This window comes from Onychomys torridus, chromosome 11 (assembly GCF_903995425.1).
Source record: "Onychomys torridus chromosome 11, mOncTor1.1, whole genome shotgun sequence".
Lineage (NCBI taxonomy): Eukaryota > Metazoa > Chordata > Mammalia > Rodentia > Cricetidae > Onychomys > Onychomys torridus.
The window spans coordinates 65,063,606-65,079,829 of NC_050453.1; the positions used below are offsets into that span (position 1 = coordinate 65,063,606).

General features: G+C 46.2%; 1 protein-coding gene across 42 annotated transcripts in view; it reads left to right on the plus strand.

Moving 5' to 3' along the window:
• Clasp1 (cytoplasmic linker associated protein 1) overlaps nucleotides 1–16,224 on the plus strand; it is a 226,928-nt gene that overhangs the window by 185,662 nt on the left and 25,042 nt on the right. For 24 of the 42 annotated variants that reach the window (XM_036202603.1, XM_036202589.1, XM_036202591.1 and 21 more), the window contains 2 exons: nucleotides 3,302–3,418; nucleotides 10,044–10,194. In XM_036202603.1, the coding sequence (XP_036058496.1) occupies nucleotides 3,302–3,418; nucleotides 10,044–10,194 (268 nt within the window). The remainder of the gene's footprint in view (nucleotides 1–3,301; nucleotides 3,419–10,043; nucleotides 10,195–16,224) is intronic. The other 18 variants (XM_036202616.1, XM_036202617.1, XM_036202602.1 and 15 more) reach the window with 1 other exon arrangement.

Consider the following 16,224-nt stretch of genomic DNA (forward strand, 5'->3'; position numbering starts at 1 on the left):
GGTCTCTTAGCCAGGCTGACATTATAGCAGAAGATAACCTTGAATTCCCTTTCCTGTGCCTCACTTCCCCCAGTGCTGGTATTACAGTGTGTGAGAGCAAGCCTGGCACGCTAGTGCTTCTAAATGGAACTTTTTGTGAATTTTTTTTTCTTGCCAGTAGACTTCTTTCGAGGCCCCAGGTGTACTGTCAATATTATGGAACAAAGGGTATTTGTTTTCTCTTGGGGAAAGCATGCTCTGTGTATGTTTATTAGTTTGTTTGTTTGTTTGTTTGAAAGCATGTGTTTTACAAGCTGCTATAGCAGCTTGCTGTTTTTGTATTGTTTTGTACGTGATCCCCGATCTGTAATATCTGGTCTGATGTTACATCTTCAGATTGGATCTGTGTTGTCAGGATTTCAGTGTGTTGTTAGAATTAGACAGTTGTGACCAGAAGCTGATGAAAATACATGTGTTCTTCCCCCAGTGTGATTGACTACTAAGATCTCTGAAGTGTGTGTTTTATCCTGAGTGACCAGGGTCCAATCCAGACAGTGAAAATTTGATGGAAAATGAATATTTTCTATACATTTTTGCTTTGTCTAGACATGATGCTCTGCACTGTTAACTGAGAAGTCTGTTCTTCCATAATGCATAGTTCATGTATCATATCTTTTAGTTATTACATTATTAGGTAGTAAGAAAAGATACCTCAAATGAAGCATTTTATTATTTTATTTATTAAATGCCTAAGTTTTAAAAAAATGGGTGAGTGTACTAGTAGAATCTATCAAAGAACTTGCTAGAAATGAATCTTTGTAGATCTCCAAATCATGAAAATTTTCCATTAATTCTTAACCATAGCTTTTTTTTTTTAACTCTTAGGTGAAAGAAATGAAGAGATTTATTTTCACTATCAAAAGGTCTGGCTGTGGCTTACATATTTTCTTGTTGCCAAATCTTTTTTTTAGGGAATTACTTAGTTCTTTGTTTTTTTTTTTAAAAAAAAAAAAAAGTCCCCCTTCAGTGCTCAGACAGCCTGTGCCAGCCTGAGCTCAACAAGAGAGATGGTTTGTCTCCTGGTGGAAACTGACCCTCCTGGTTGTATCAGTAGAAGACACTCTCAAGAAAGCGGCATGCTTTCTATTAGGGAAATTATCAAAGGAATGAACTTTAGACTCAGCAGAAGCGTCGAATAGCTCGCCGCATCTCGAGAGGGCCCTCCGCCCTCCGCCATGTTTCTGAGTGGTATCCTTGAAGCATGAGCTGGACTATGAAGTGTTAGCTTTTTATTCTGAAGGAGGAAAAAAGAACAGTTACTTGTTTTTTATTGAATTCTGAACATCAAGATGAACTAGGATTTAAAAAAATTTTTTTTGTCTAAAAGTTCTGTGATTTGATGGTGGTGATAATAAGGGATGGTTCAGAAGCAGTGACTGCGCTAACGTGATGCTAGCTTTAGATTTGTCCCATGAGGAAGTTCTTTTCGTCAACCCGGTGGTAATCAGAGACGCCAACGGGCTAACGCTTTGTGAAATAGCTCATCACTGATTAGTTGTGAGAGAGGAATGGGTGCCAGCGGTTCCCAACTAATGAACAAGTATGACGTGATACTTGAGCAGAGGCTTATGACCTATGTGTTTTTCGTCATTTAACAAATACTTACATTAGCTCATTTTGCCCATTATGATTTTGTGGTAGAGCAGGAGTTGCCGTCCCAAGTGTCTGGGGTCTTGCCCCAGTCTGGTGGATGCTCCTGATGGGCATGTCCTGGAACTGCATGGTCACCTCTGGCAATCCGCCCTGCAGGCAGCTCTTGTGTTTTCTCCTGTCAGAGTGAGGTGGCACCTCTGTCCCTTTTGTGCCCTTACCCCAACTCAGAGTGTGGCTTCAAGAAGGGCTTTAGACTGGTACCGCCATGACCTCTCACCTCCACGCTGTGTTTTCCCTACAAATGGCTCCCGTGACCCTCCTCGGGGACGCTGACTCCTAGGGATACCTGCTGTGAGGGCCGTGTTAGTGGGTACTGGAAGTGCTAGTGGCTCAGTTGGTAAGCCATGCGCCTTGCAAGCATGAGGACTTGAGTTCAGAACCTAGTTTTACAATTGTTTTTAAAAGGCCCGGCACAGAGCCGGGCGTTGGTGGCGCACGCCTTTAATCCCAGCACTCGGGAGGCGGAGCCAGGCGGATCTCTGTGAGTTCAAGGCCAGCCTGGTCTACAGAGTGAGTTCCAGAAAAGGTGCAAAGCTACACAGAGAAACCTTGTCTCGAAAAACAAAAGAAATAAAAAATAAAAAAGGCCCAGCACAGTGGTGCACACGTGTATTCCCAGCAATAACGTGATGAGTGGTGAAGACAGATTCCCAGAACATGCATGCAAGCTAGCCTACCTATCCTACTTGGTGAAGTTCCAGATTGCAGGGGAGGCCTTGTCTCATACAGAAAATAGAAGGTACCTGAGTTCTGGTACCCCGAGGTCCTCTGACCTCCATGCATGCACACATGTACACACTGTGCTGCAGCAGGCAGGATGCTGTGGACTCTGCCGTGTGTTCTCATCCCATCCTTTGCACTTGTAGCAGAAGTTAGGACTTTCCCTGGGGACCTCTGCAAGCTCAGGCCAGGTAGGGACACTGTGGCCAGCAAATAGATACCTGTGTTCCCAGATGTATTTTGGTTTCCTTTGGATGATACAGAAGCAGAGGAATGCCATTTCATTTCTTTATTCTATTTTCTTCTCTGAGCTAGCTGACTGAGACTTACTGTCCCCATGTACCCACCCTCCAATGGCATTTGTCCCCTGAACTCCCACCAGATCCCCAGGGCAGGAGTACTGTCCATCTCTGCGGTGCTGAGTCACCATAATGTGGTCTTGGCGCATCTCCTTGCTTCCTCCCCACTTGAACTGAGTCTTGAGAGTGCCACTTGTGGTCATCTCTGGAATAACCACTAGGGTGGTAACCTGAGCATCCTTAGTTTCTCCTAAGTGCTTCCAATGCACATCCAGCCCAGGCAGGCAGGTGTGCCCTCTCACAGGTATGTACACTAAACTTGGGATCTCGGTTGACTCTTAAAGTCAGCTTAGCCCATGGTTGGGAAAGAAGAATAAAAAAGAATACCAAGGAGCAAAGTGTAAGATGAACCTATTCTTTTTCTCTGTGTATGAAGTACTAAATTTTGCTCCAGCTAATTTGATGGGACTTTGTCAGGAAAGAGGAGACTTGAAGACACTCTGCTGGAGTGTCTCCCCCCCCCCCCCCCCCCCCCCCACCCCTTTGCTTCTATGTTTCTCTCTCTGATTTTCCTCTTCTGATCACTGCAGTCGGTTGTGGGGTTGGAGTGCCGATGGGCTATCGAAGCCCCCACCTCCCTTTTCTCAGCCTAACTCCATTCCCACCGCTCCCTCCCACAAGACTCTCAGGCGCTCTTACTCTCCCAGGTAACATGCTACCTGTTAAATTTGTTCAAAATGTCACAATATTATTGTGTTTCCAAGGTTGCCCTGGGTCTTTTGGAAAGCCTCTGCGTTCCTCTGGGGTGAGTCTTGCTTCCGTTTAGCCTTACAGGAATGGAGCCTGGGTGAGCTGTGTGAGCAGGAACAGGCTTGGGAGCCAGGCTGCTGCTCCGTCTAAGGGCAGTAACTTCTTTAACCACTCAGCCAGACTCGTCACCATGTGCCCTCCTGGGCTGTTTGGCCTGGAGTGGCATTCAGACACATGATATCCATGTAGCAGCGAAGGGTGCAGCTCCCTCAATATGAGTGTCACGTGCAGAAGAGCTTTGCTAGGGTCGGGTTAGACCTCTGCTTTGCACAAGTTGCTGTTTCTGCACAAATGCACAGACTGACTACTTTCCTTATATTGCTGTTTCACAGCCACCAGACAGGATGCCCTAAGAGCTAGCTAGCTAGGGTCTTAGTTTGCCCTTTACTGCTGCGATAAACCGTCATGACCAAAAGCAGCTTCCTGGCTTGTTCTCATGGCTTGCTCAGCCTGCCATCTTATACCACTCAGGACCAGCTGCCCAGGACATGACACTGCCCATAGTGGGGGGCCGGGACCCTCCAACATCAATCGCTAGTCAAGAAAATGCCCCCACAGAGTTGCCTACAGGCAATGTGATAGAAGCATTTTCTTAATGGAGGTTCCTCTTCTCAGATAATTCTAGCTTAAGTCAAGTTGACAAAACCAAACAAACCCACCAGGATAGGTAGCTTCATTGTCTCGTCTCCCTAAAGGTACCCTACCTAGGGCTGAAGCTATAATTTTGTGGTGGAGCTCCTACCTCGCATGCCTGAGGCCCTAGGTTCAGTCTCCAGCACTGCCAAACAAATGCATTAGTGGGAAAGATGCCCTACTTTTAGGTAGGACATTATTTGTCCCTAGCAAGCACTGGCTGCTGGTGGGACATGAAGCTGCCTGACACCGGCTGAGTGACAGTGTCACGGGTCCAGAAGGACAGGGCTTCGGTGAGGTTTTCAAACAGTTTTGTTTGTGGCCCCAAGAACGCTCTGTGTGTTCCTCCAGACACCTGTTCCAGGTCTCTCGGATGCTGTCATAAAGATCCAAAGCTAAGAGCGTGCCTTTCTTAGAAGCCTGTCAACGCATGGGCAGAACACAGGCGGCCCAGCTGTCACTGTGCTCTGTAAGAGGAGTGTGTACCCAACTGTGTAAGAGGATAAGAGTTTGTTTAAAAGGAAAAGAAAAGAAAACCAGAGGGTCTGTGAGGTGAGGTGCCCATGCCTGACAACCTGAGTTCAGTCCCTGAAACCCCCATAAAGGTGGAAGGTGAAACCAACTCCACAAAGTTGTCCTCTGACCTCCTCATGTACATCATGGTGCTCATACACACACACACACACACACACACACACACACACACACACACTCATAAGTTTAAGAATTTAAAAAGCGAGCCTGAAAACAAAAGCAGTCATGGGTTCCTGTGACAGCTGATGCACAGACTTTCCTACTTTTTAATGATAGCTGCACTTGTCCCTGTTTTGTGAGGTTACCCTTGTCATCCAGGGTAGATCCGCTTCATCGACTGTCCCCCAGCGTGCTGGTCTGCATGGCCTTCTACACACGAGCCTCACTCCAGCCATCTTCCAGCCAGCCATCAAGATTGCTGTCCAGGGGACACCTCTCTCCAGAATCATCTTTCCCATAAGCACATACTAACACATCAGTCTAACTCCCCAGTGGGTAACAGTTAGTACACACTTACTTACGCCTTGGGTTGTGGCTTCCCTATCGTGCACAAGGTCCTGGGTTGTCCAGCATTGAGGGTGAGGGGAAACATAAGGAGAACTTGTGGTAAGCAGCTGAGGAGAGAGAGCTGAGTGGAAATGGCTCTCTTTCTCTGTGTGGTGCTCATCTCCTAAAACGACAGAAAAGAAAGGTCCAGAGAGCAGACTTGCTCTCCTCGTTTGGTTCTTCTTGGCATCCTGAAGCAGTCCCTCTTCCCACCTACATCTGGTTCTCTACAGGGCTGCATTAGGCTGCGGTGTGGGTGACAGGACCTCAGACTGTTGGTTAGCTGGCTGAGTTACTCTTCCTAATCTAAGACTCCTAAGGAAGCCCTGGCATCTAATCTGATGTTTACAGGTGATCAAGACCTGGTCTTTAACCTGAAAGATTATGTCCTGGGATTGTCTCCAAGCTAAAATGTGGCATTATGTGCAGGTTCACCTCACCAGCTTCTCCATGGTCTACTTCTGGGCGCTTCCCCTGGTCCCCATGCGTCATCCCTCAAGTCTCAGGTTGGGGCTCTACCAGTTTCAGTCCTAGGGCCTACTTCAGGCGGCTCACAAATGCCTCTAACTTTAGCTCTAAGGAGCTAACACCTGCTCCTGGCCTTTGAGTACCTGTGCAAGCACGCACACACAGACACATGCACATACATACACAAAAATAAAAGCATGAGTCTTCTTAAAAAATAGATTTAGGGCCATTTGTCCAACCCATTTCCTGATGACTGCTTTCCTGGGAAATTCTTTTTTTTTTTTTTTTTTTTTCCTGAGAAGCAGAGACTTAAAGAGTATTGATCTTAAAAAATATTACTCCATAGATAGCCTAGAAAAGGCAAAAAGGGGGATGATGCCCTTCACTAGAAAGCAGTTGTCTCTCACACCTGGAGCTCACAATTTCAGCTTCCTCCCGAGTGACACTGGAACAAGGAATCCTTGGGGAATGGCCTCAGTAGAGTGTGCACACCCACAGTGCCCCCGGCTTGGCAGCTGGAGTTGGTTCATTCCTGGAAAGGAGAAGGGAGCAAGAGCCAGCAGAGCCTTTATTATCGTCCCAAGAGGCTGTTGTGATGGTGCATCATTTGAACTGAAGTGAGATACTTTAAGGGAGTTTGGGTTGAAAATCACGGGACGAATTTATCTGAAAGCCAACATTCTCTGAAGCAACACATGGAAAATAATATTGTGACATCCCTTAAAAGGTTGACCGTTCCTCCAGACCACCTCTCGTCCATCCATCACTCTCAATTCTTTGAGTTTTTTTCCTTTTGCATGGGCTGTGCTGTTACCTTTGGTTGTTGTGATTAAAAGTATTTAAGGCATTCTTTTACATCTTGTATATATATTTTATTTGAGTCATAGTATTCAGTCTTTCTATATAAAAATAGTGTACTGGTCAGATGTATAAACACTTCTGAATATAAGCTGGTGTTGCAGAGTGCCCTCTCCAGTCATACTTTTAACATTCTGGAGAGCTGTCCTGGGGAGAGCCTGTGACCTGAGAATGCCTAGAACCCATGAGTTCTGCTTGGTCTGGTTTTCAGTTTACCTTCTCGTGGGTGCACATGTTGGCTTCAGCTGCAGATGTGTGCAGGGCTCATGTTTCTTTTCACTGAGTGCCAAGGCCAGTCTTTGAGTTGGCACGTGTTATCTGAACTCTCCTAATCGAGCTGATGTGTGCTTCCTTCCATTTACCAGGCATGAAGGATTCCGTGTGGATCAGTTGTGCAGTGCAAGGCCCGTAGCTTCCACCCAGAGAGTCAGCTTGGGACTGTTGCTGTAGCCAGCATTAGAAAACATTTGGATCATTGCACCCTCCATGACACTTAGCCAGTTCCGGTTGTGTTTAACTTAAAGGAAACTTAGGACAGTGTTGTCATTGGGAACAGATCTCCCCGGTGGACACCTTGCTCCTCAGCTCTCACTGTGGAAGAACTAGCAATGCCGCTTGCTTGTTGGTGTCCAGCCAAGGGTTGTCCGAGTGCACAGCTCCTCAGCTAGCTCAGGACTTTCTATAAGTGAAATTTGCTTCCAGCATCTCATCCTTTCTCAAATACTGTTAGTTACTTTTCTATCATTGTGATAAAATATCATGACCAAGGAGCTTACAGAAAGAAGAGGCTTATGGGTGCCGTGGCAGGGAGGCATGGCAGCAGGAAGCCGAGAGCTCACATCTTCAAACCATAAGCAGGAAGTAGGGAGAACAAACTGGGGCAAGACTATAAATATAAACACTCAAAGCCTACCCCCTAGTGATGTACTTTCAATGTACACACCTAAACCACAAAACAGTGCTGCTAACTGGGAACCAAAAGATGAAACATCAGAGCCTGTGTGGGACATTCTCATTCAGACTAAATTCCACTCTGGCCCCCACACACTTGTTGCTATATGATCATACAAAGTGTATTCAGTCCAACTTCAAAAGTTCTCATAGTCTGAAAGCCCAAAGTCTCTTCAGAGACTCTAGGAATCTCTTAATTGTAAACCCGGAGAACCAAGATAAGTTACAGATTTCCAGTCTATAATGGCACAGAAGAGGCACTGCTATTCTAGGAGGGTATGGCGGCATAGTCAAGAAATACTGAACCAAAACAAGAGAACCCATGAGAGCAAATGCGACTCCTCCAGCTCCATGTCCATGTCTGGGCTTTTCAAAGGGCTCCGATGGCTTTGCCCCACCAGCTGTGCTGCCTGTGATGTACGTCTTTCCTGGGCTGGTTCTACTCTGTGCACAGCTTTACTTGGCAGATAGCTCATGACTGGCATCTCCAGCATCTTGTGGTCTCTCTCCACTGCTAACAGACTTCACTTTGACAGCTTCACAAAATGGCATCTCAGCCTCTTGCCCTCTGGGGCATCCATGTAGGGATTCCCCCACCACACCTTGTCCTCAGTGGCTCTCTGGAACTGCAGAGAGAGTCTGCGTCCCTTTCCTTCTTGTGTCCTTCTTGCCCCTAAAGTCAGTACCATACGGCATCCTTACCTGGTTTAGCACAACAACACTTTTGTTCAGTCGCTTTTTAGGAACAGAAAACTCCTTAAACATGGTTTCACATTTTGGAAGCTTAGCTGGGTGAGGTCTTGATGAGGGCATCTTTTTCCCTTTGTTTCTGTGCAGAGCAGGGATCTCTCCTTATCTGGCACAGCCCTTCTTGTGGTACAACTCTTGACTACGACATGGAGCTTCTCAGCACTGTTTCTCTCCGCCCCACTTGTAGACTGCACAAGTGTGCTCAGTAACAGCCATGCCACGACTCAGTGTTATCCTGTCTTGAAATTTCCTCCTCCAAAGAAATTAGCCCATTACTTTCTAATTTAGCCTCAGGCAGCTTCTTAGGACAAGGGCAGCCAGATTCTTCCCAAAAATATCACAAGGAAGTTCCCGGCCCAGTTCCTAATTCTGTTCCCTTCTGAAGCCTCTTGAGCCAAGTGGCTTCGGTCTGCCTCGCTCTCGGCACTGCTTACCGCCCTCTGGGCTTCTGCACGATGGCTCCACACAACCACACGGCCGGGTTCTTCAGTCTCTGGCACCAACTTCTGACCCAGACAGAAAGTTTATTTAGGTTTACAGTGTAGATGGTAAGAGTCCATCATGGCAGGCAGGCATGGCGGCAGGAACAGGAAGCTGAGAGTTCACATCTTTAAAAGCAAGCATGATGCAGAGAGCAAACTGGGAGGTAGGCAAGGCTTTTTATTCTCAAAGCCCATAGCCAGTGATATAGTTCTCCAGCAAGGCCACACCTCCTAACACCCACTCCCCCACCAACTACGTGCCACCAACTATGGACCGGTTATTCAAATACCAGAGCCTCTGGGAGACTGAAGCTACTACAGATGCTTTCTAAAGCAAGCAGTGCTTCAGCCGTCCTTGGCTGATGTCCCAGCATTCTTTGCTTTCACTGTTGTCTACCTGTCCTGTGCTGCTTGTCTTTTGAGTTCTCAGTGAGGGGAGGTGTGGGTGTTTCTTGTGGCCCTCCTTTGTTCAGGGCCCGTTCACACATCTAAAGAACATTTACTGACATACTGCAGGACACCAAAAGACTCTCCTTTTTTCTTTTTGAAAACCATTTCTATTTCATGTTTTATTATTATTAGTGTCTCAAAGGACAGCAAATTGACATCACTTTCCCATAAAGGACCAATATTGTTTCTAGAAGTGTTTTTAGATGTTCATCCAGGAAGGTGGCTCATCTCTTTAAGATTTGCTTTAATAAAAGAATCTGATATTCCCAGCAAGCTCCTGGGTAGACCACATGGGAAGTAGAGCCGCAGGAGCCTGGTGAGGGTAGATCTGACTTTGACTTCCAAGTTGATGTCTTGTATTTTTTTGAGGTAGGGTCTTATTGTTTCTCCAGATTGGATTTGGTATGCATTGCCTGGCCCTGTGAAGTGGTTTACTCTGCTCTTCAGAAGGCTCTCTGTAATCCGAGCTTATTTCCATGTGCCTGTTCCTTAGAGTTTGTACATTTGAGACCAGTAACAACCAAACCACCTTTTTTCATCTCCAAGAAAAGCAAGTTACTTTTCTACCTTCATCACCTTGTGTGTCCAGTCGCTGGTGTCATTCCTGAGTTCTCACATTCTTGTGGTTGTGTTGTTTCTCACTGGTTCCTGGGTGCTGTGTGATGTGTCTGGGGCCAGCTTGGACGTGAAAGATGGATAGTAGCGGTGCCCTGACAAGAGCTGTCCCCAAAAGACCCCAAGTATAATTAGTCTTACTCCAAATTACTAAATTGTTTAGGCCTGTGTCTTGGTTTTTTACACATACCTCCATTTTTCAAAAAATGCTTTTTTTTTTTCTTTTAAATTATAGCATGCTGGACTATGATACAGAGAACCTGAACTCTGAAGAAATCTATAGCTCTTTGCGTGGAGTTACAGAAGCCATCGAGAAGTTCAGCTTCCGAAGCCAAGAGGACCTGAACGAGCCAATTAAGCGAGATGGCAAGAAGGATTGTGATATCGTGAGTATCCCGGGCTGGTGGACACCTGTGTCAGTTGAGTGGCAGCGGCCTTGAGTCTTTCTCACACTGAAGTCCCTGGTGATGCTGTTTTCTACTCTGGCGTTAAAATGATGGTGGTGTTAAAGGCCTAAGGCAGTTTAAAGACATTTTGGGGGAGATTCTCAGCTTTTATTCATCTGTCTTGGACATGTTCTGCTTCTGTGATGTGATAACGTGGTGAGTCTGGGCCCAAGCAAGGCTCAGTCAGTAAAGTACTTGCCACACAGGTATGAGAGCCTGACTTCAGAACCACATTAAAACTCGGGAGGCCGAGGCAGGCAGATCTCTGAAAGGCCAGCCTGATCCACAGAGCGTGTTCCAGGACAGCCAGAGCTACACAGAGAAACCCTGTCTCAAAAATAATAATAATATAATAATAATAATAATAATAATAATAATAATAATAATAATAATATAATAATAATAATAATAAAACAAAAAGCTTGGCATGGTAGAATGTATCTGAGTGACTGAAAGCCCAGCTCTGGGGAACCAGAGCCCTGAGAGCAGCAGTTCTCAGCTTGTGGGTCGTGACCCCTTTGGGGGTTGATGATCCTTCCACAGGGGTCACCCAAGACCATCAGAACACACAGATATTTACATTATGATTTATAACAGCCAAATTACAGTTATGAAATAACAACAAAAATGATGTTATGGTTGGGGTCACTACAACATGAGGAACTGTATTAAAGGGTCGCAGCATTAAAGAAGGTTGAGGACCACTGCTCTAGAGGAAAAGGTGTTAACAGAGGGCCCAGAAGTCTCCTGTGCTCTTGAGACAGGTGATCTGGTGAGGTCGTAATGTCTGAGAAGGAGAAGAAAATGAGTAGGCGCAGTGACGCATTGAGAACATCGTGAATCTAGCTGTGGGTACGTGTGGGTGGCAGGGCCCGTGACAGCTAAGCCAACCTAGAAAGTCAGTGACAGAGGCCAGAGCAGACTTGAGAGGCTCTGAAGAGTGAGTCTGTGGTCTGAAAAGAAAGTGAAGGGTAAAGTGCTCAGACACCAGGTAAGGACGGAGTCCTGAGGAGCAGTCCAGGGAAGCACAACTGGGAAGATGGGCAAGAAGCCAAGGGGTGAGGTCCTGGGGGACCAGGGGCGGAGCTTCAAGGAAGACAGCCTGCTTTCCTCGTGGGAAGTCCGTGTGAATGTTCACGCATGATGGTTTCCCATGTGGATGTGCCAAAAGTGGACACCCAGTGTTCTGTTTGGGGTCATTTCAGTGCTTTCTATGTTTTTATTATTGTTATTAAGAAAAATTTTCATTCATTGTACACACCAATCAAAGATCCCTCTCTTCCCTCCTCCTGCCTCTCCAGCCTCCCCCTCCCAACCAACCACCACTCCCCTCCCACAAGAAGGCAAGGCCTCCCATGGGGAGGCACATCCAGTAGAGGCAAGTCCAAGCCCTTCTCCCTGCCTCCAGACTGTCCGAGGTGTCCCATCATAGGTAGTGGGCTCCACAAAGCCCGCTCATGCACCAGGGCTGGATTCTGATCCTACCGCCAGGGGGCCCCCCCAAGCAGATCAAGCTACACATCTGTCTCACCATGCAGAGGGCCTAGTCCAGTCCCATGTAGGCTCCACAGCCATTGATTGATCCAAGTGTCATGAGTTCCCACTAGTTTGGTTTGGTCATCTCTGCAGGGCTTTCTGTGTATTAAAATCACAAAAATGCTTTGATAAGAATTGAAAGGAGTAAAAATTGACAAGAGAAAGAAAAGATGACCAGGCCCAAGAAACCTCACATTTCCTGGGGACCTATGATGTGGAGGGGACAGGTTGTCAGGGCTCCAGTGCCATTGGTGATTAAGGCATCGGATTTTGATCTGGTTGCATATATGTGGAACTGGAAATTGAACCAGTGCTCGACTACTGAACCACAGCAACTCCACCTCTGATAAGTGTTCCTAGTCTACTCAGCCTGTCATGATATCTATCATAAACAGTCCCTCCCTAAAATACAGACAGCCCTTGCTATGCACAGGCTCTTTCTCAGTGGAGTCAATCAAATATGCACCAGAATATTCATTAAAAGCCCTGTAGTCTAAATGTATACAGACGGTTTTCTTTATTGATGATTGCTGTAGGAGGTCCAGGCTCACTGTGGGCAGAGCCACCCCTGGCCCGATGGCCCCGAGTGCTTTAAGAAAGCAGGCTGAGCAAACCATGAGGAGACAGCCAGGAAGCAGTGTTCCTCCATGGCCTCTGCTTCAGTTCCTGTCTTCATGTTCCTGCCCTGAGTTCCTGCCCTGACTTCTTTTGGTGATGGAGTGTGACCTCCGAGTTGTGAGCTGAAATAAACCTTCTCCCCCACAAGTTGTTTCTGTCGTGGTGCTTTCTCACAGCAGCAGAAACCCCAATTCAGAAAGGGAGGAAACGGTTTGTTTCATCTTACAACTTATAGTCAAGCAGTGGAGGAAGCCAAGGCCAGAAACTGGAAACAAGACCTGGAGCAGAGAGTGCAGAGGAACACTGTGTCCTGGCTTCCTCTTTAGGCTTGCTGAAACAACTCAAGACTGTCTGCTCAGGAGTGGCTCCACCGGCAGTGGGCTGGGCCCTCCTCATCAGTCATTAAGTAAGAAGATGCCATACAGACAAGCCCATAGGCCAATCGAATGGAAGCAGTTCCTAACTGTTCCTTCTTCCCATCACATAGTCCGTGTAATGCCAATTGGTGTCCCGTTGTCAGGAACTGACCAGGACAGACACACTCTCAGCTCATTGGCTGAGGGGAGGTCAGAGCCAATATACTTGTTCCTCAAGGTCACACGTAGGCCTGGCCTGCCGAGGCAGCGCACGGACACAAGGCAGAGCTGGTGGGCAATGGCTCACACCAGCAATGACAACGTTGAAAATGTTGGGAAATCCATTCTGAGCAGTTACAGAGGTACAGGGACCAGTAGCCAGGTTCCAGTCTGCTTTCAGTAGACGGTATAACATTGAATGTAAGAGAGATGATAATGCTTTAGTGAAATGCAGGTGCTATGTGAGATTAATGGAATTGTCTGGAAGTCAATAGGATTTATATATGTGTGTGTGTGTGTGTGTGTGTGTGTGTGTGTGTGTGTCTATGTATGTCTTTCAAGACAAGGTTTCTCTATGTAGCTTTGGAGCCTTTCCTGGAACTCACTCTGTAACCCACTCAAAGAGGCCACAGAGATCTGCCTGCCTCTGCCTCCTAAGTGCTGGGATTAAAAGCATGCATCACTACCACCCGGCTAGGATTATATTTAACTCATGTAATTGTCAACTTTACCCATAATTTATTCTAAGTAAAGAACTCGGCAAAAGAAAAGAATGGCATTATTTCCACAAAGTATCACATTTCAGTATTAATCTACAAAACTTGACACATGAATTACGTATGCAGTGAGGAAAACAAAATGTTAATTGTATGTGTATTGGACTGCCCATCTTTGCAAAATCTGCATGAAGTAAAAAAGTAAGATTGGAGGGTTGAGAAGGTGTAAAAACACTTGCTGCTCAGTTCAATCCCTGATACACACAGGTGGACAGAGAGCTGACTCCGTGAAGTGGTCTTCTGACTGCTGTCTTGTGTATGATGTTCACAACACACACGCACACGCACACGCACACACACACACACACACACACACACACACACGCACACACGCACACACGCACACGCACACGCACACGCACACACTAATAGTAAGAGTTACAAAGTCACCCATGAATTACCTTCTACTCGGAAAGCTGCTACACCTTGTTGGTCTGAATTTGTGTAGACCTATACCTATATTATTTATTCTCTGTGCCTTTTAAAAAATACTTATTTATTTTATGTATATGAGTGACCTGTCTTCATGCACACCAGAAGAAGGACTCAGATCCCATTATAAATGGTTGTGTGCCACCATGTGGTTGCTGGGAATTGAACTCACGACCTCTGGAAGAGCAGTCAGTGCTTTTAACCGCTGAGCCATCTCTCCAGGCCTATTCTCTGTATCTTAAATATAATATAGAATCTTATTTGTAGGTGTCAATGACAAATGCATTCCAGATCTTCTATGAGGTATATGTGCAGAGAGTTGCCAGCATGGATTCAGACAGGTATCTGTAGGCTGGCATTTACAGTAGCATTAGTCATGGTAGCCAAGGTGAACACAACCCCAGTGTGGATCAGCACGTGCAAGGGTAAAGATGTGACAGGCAGCCTTCCAAAAGGAAGAAATCTGACCTGTGCTGTAACCTAGATGAACTTTAAATGCATAATGCCAAGGAAAATAAGCCAATTGCAAACGGGCTGGTATTTTCTTATTTCCTTTGCCTGAGATACCTAGCATAGACAGATGAGTAGAGAATAAACTCAAGGTTTGTGGGGGCAGGGGAATTGTTAATTATTGGGTATAGGATTTGGGGAGAAAATGAGAAAGTTTGGGGTATAGATAGTATCGATGGTAACACAAAATAGTGAATGTATCTAATGTCATTGAACCATGATTATGGATGGTTGAAATGATAGGGTATGTGTATTTACCATAACATTTAAAATATATAAACATACAATGAGAGTTGTATCTTGTTAGCAGCACAAATTCACTTTTTGTGGGAATCACGTCTGTTCCAGATTCCTGGAACTCATGTCCAGGTGAGGAAGTAGGCTGCCCATTGCCAGCACTTAACCGATAGGTTGTCATGTAGGCGCTGAACAAGCAAATGTGCCCAAGGTAAAGTCCTGATCCCAAGTCTCGGTTACATTTCTGTTACTGTGATAGAACACCATGAGCAAAAGCAGCTTGAGGGGGAAAAGGGCTGGTGGTGGTGGCGCACACCTTTAGTCCCAGCACTTGGGAGGCAAAGCCAGGCGGATCTCTGTGAGTTCGAGGCCAGCCTGGTCTCCAGAGTGAGATCCAGGACAGGTAGCAAAGCTACACAGAGAAACCCTGTCTCGAAAAACAAAAACAAAAACAAAAACAAAAACAAAAACAAAAAAAAGAGGAGGAAAAGGTTTGTTTCTGCTTACAGTTCCATGTCACAGTCCATTCCCAAGGGAAGTCAACTGGTACAGAGACCTGGGGCCTGGGGATGGGTGGGTGATGCTCACAGACGTGTTCCTCATGACTTGCTCAGCCTGCCTTCTTATAACACCCAAGGCCACCAGCCCAGGGGTGGCAGCACCTACAATGGGCTGGATACTCCCACAGTAATTATTGATTTAAAAAACCGCACCACCTGTGGTGTGACACCTTGCACAGCCTTGGTGCAGTGGGAAGGGGCCTGGACCTGCCTAGGCTCAGTGTGCTGGGCTCTGTTGACTCCCCATGGGAGACCCTGATTTGGGGGATATGGGGATGTGGGGTGGCTTGGGAGAGAGGGCTGAGGGTGGGAGCAGGGAGGAGGTGGGCTCTGTGGGTGGTATGTGGAGTAAGCAGAAAATTTCTAAATGCAATTAAAAAAAAGGAATTCATACTGGAAAAAAAAGAAAAAGAAAAATATTAATTAATTAATTAAAAAAGAAAATGCACCACAGACTTGCCCACAGTCCAATCTTCTAGAGGGATTTTTTTTCCTGTTGAGGCTCCCTCTTCCCAAATGACTCTGGATTGTGTTGAGTTGACATAAAAGCAACCGTCAGAGCGAGACTATGAAAACCATGCCAGAGACCATTGAAAGACTGCTAAGACAGAAGGGAGGAAACGCTGAGTACTAGTACCCAAAGAATGGAAGAGTTGTTGTGGCCTGGGAGATACTTACTGTGTCTCCAGGTGAGAGGTAATTTTGAGATAATCTGACTGACCCTCATTATTATCTCAAAAATCTACAAATCAAGGGCCTTATTTGTGGCTGTTTAGACTGTGTTAGGCTCTGGAGGTGTTCTAAGGTACCCTTGAGAAGCCCCTACTGTTGGCATTGGAGCCAGAAGCCACAGTGGTCTGAGGCAGGCTTCTCAAGAGTGAACAGTGAAGGAAGGACCTACTCCTCCATTTCCAAGGAGCTCTTCAGACCCCATGGAGACAGTCC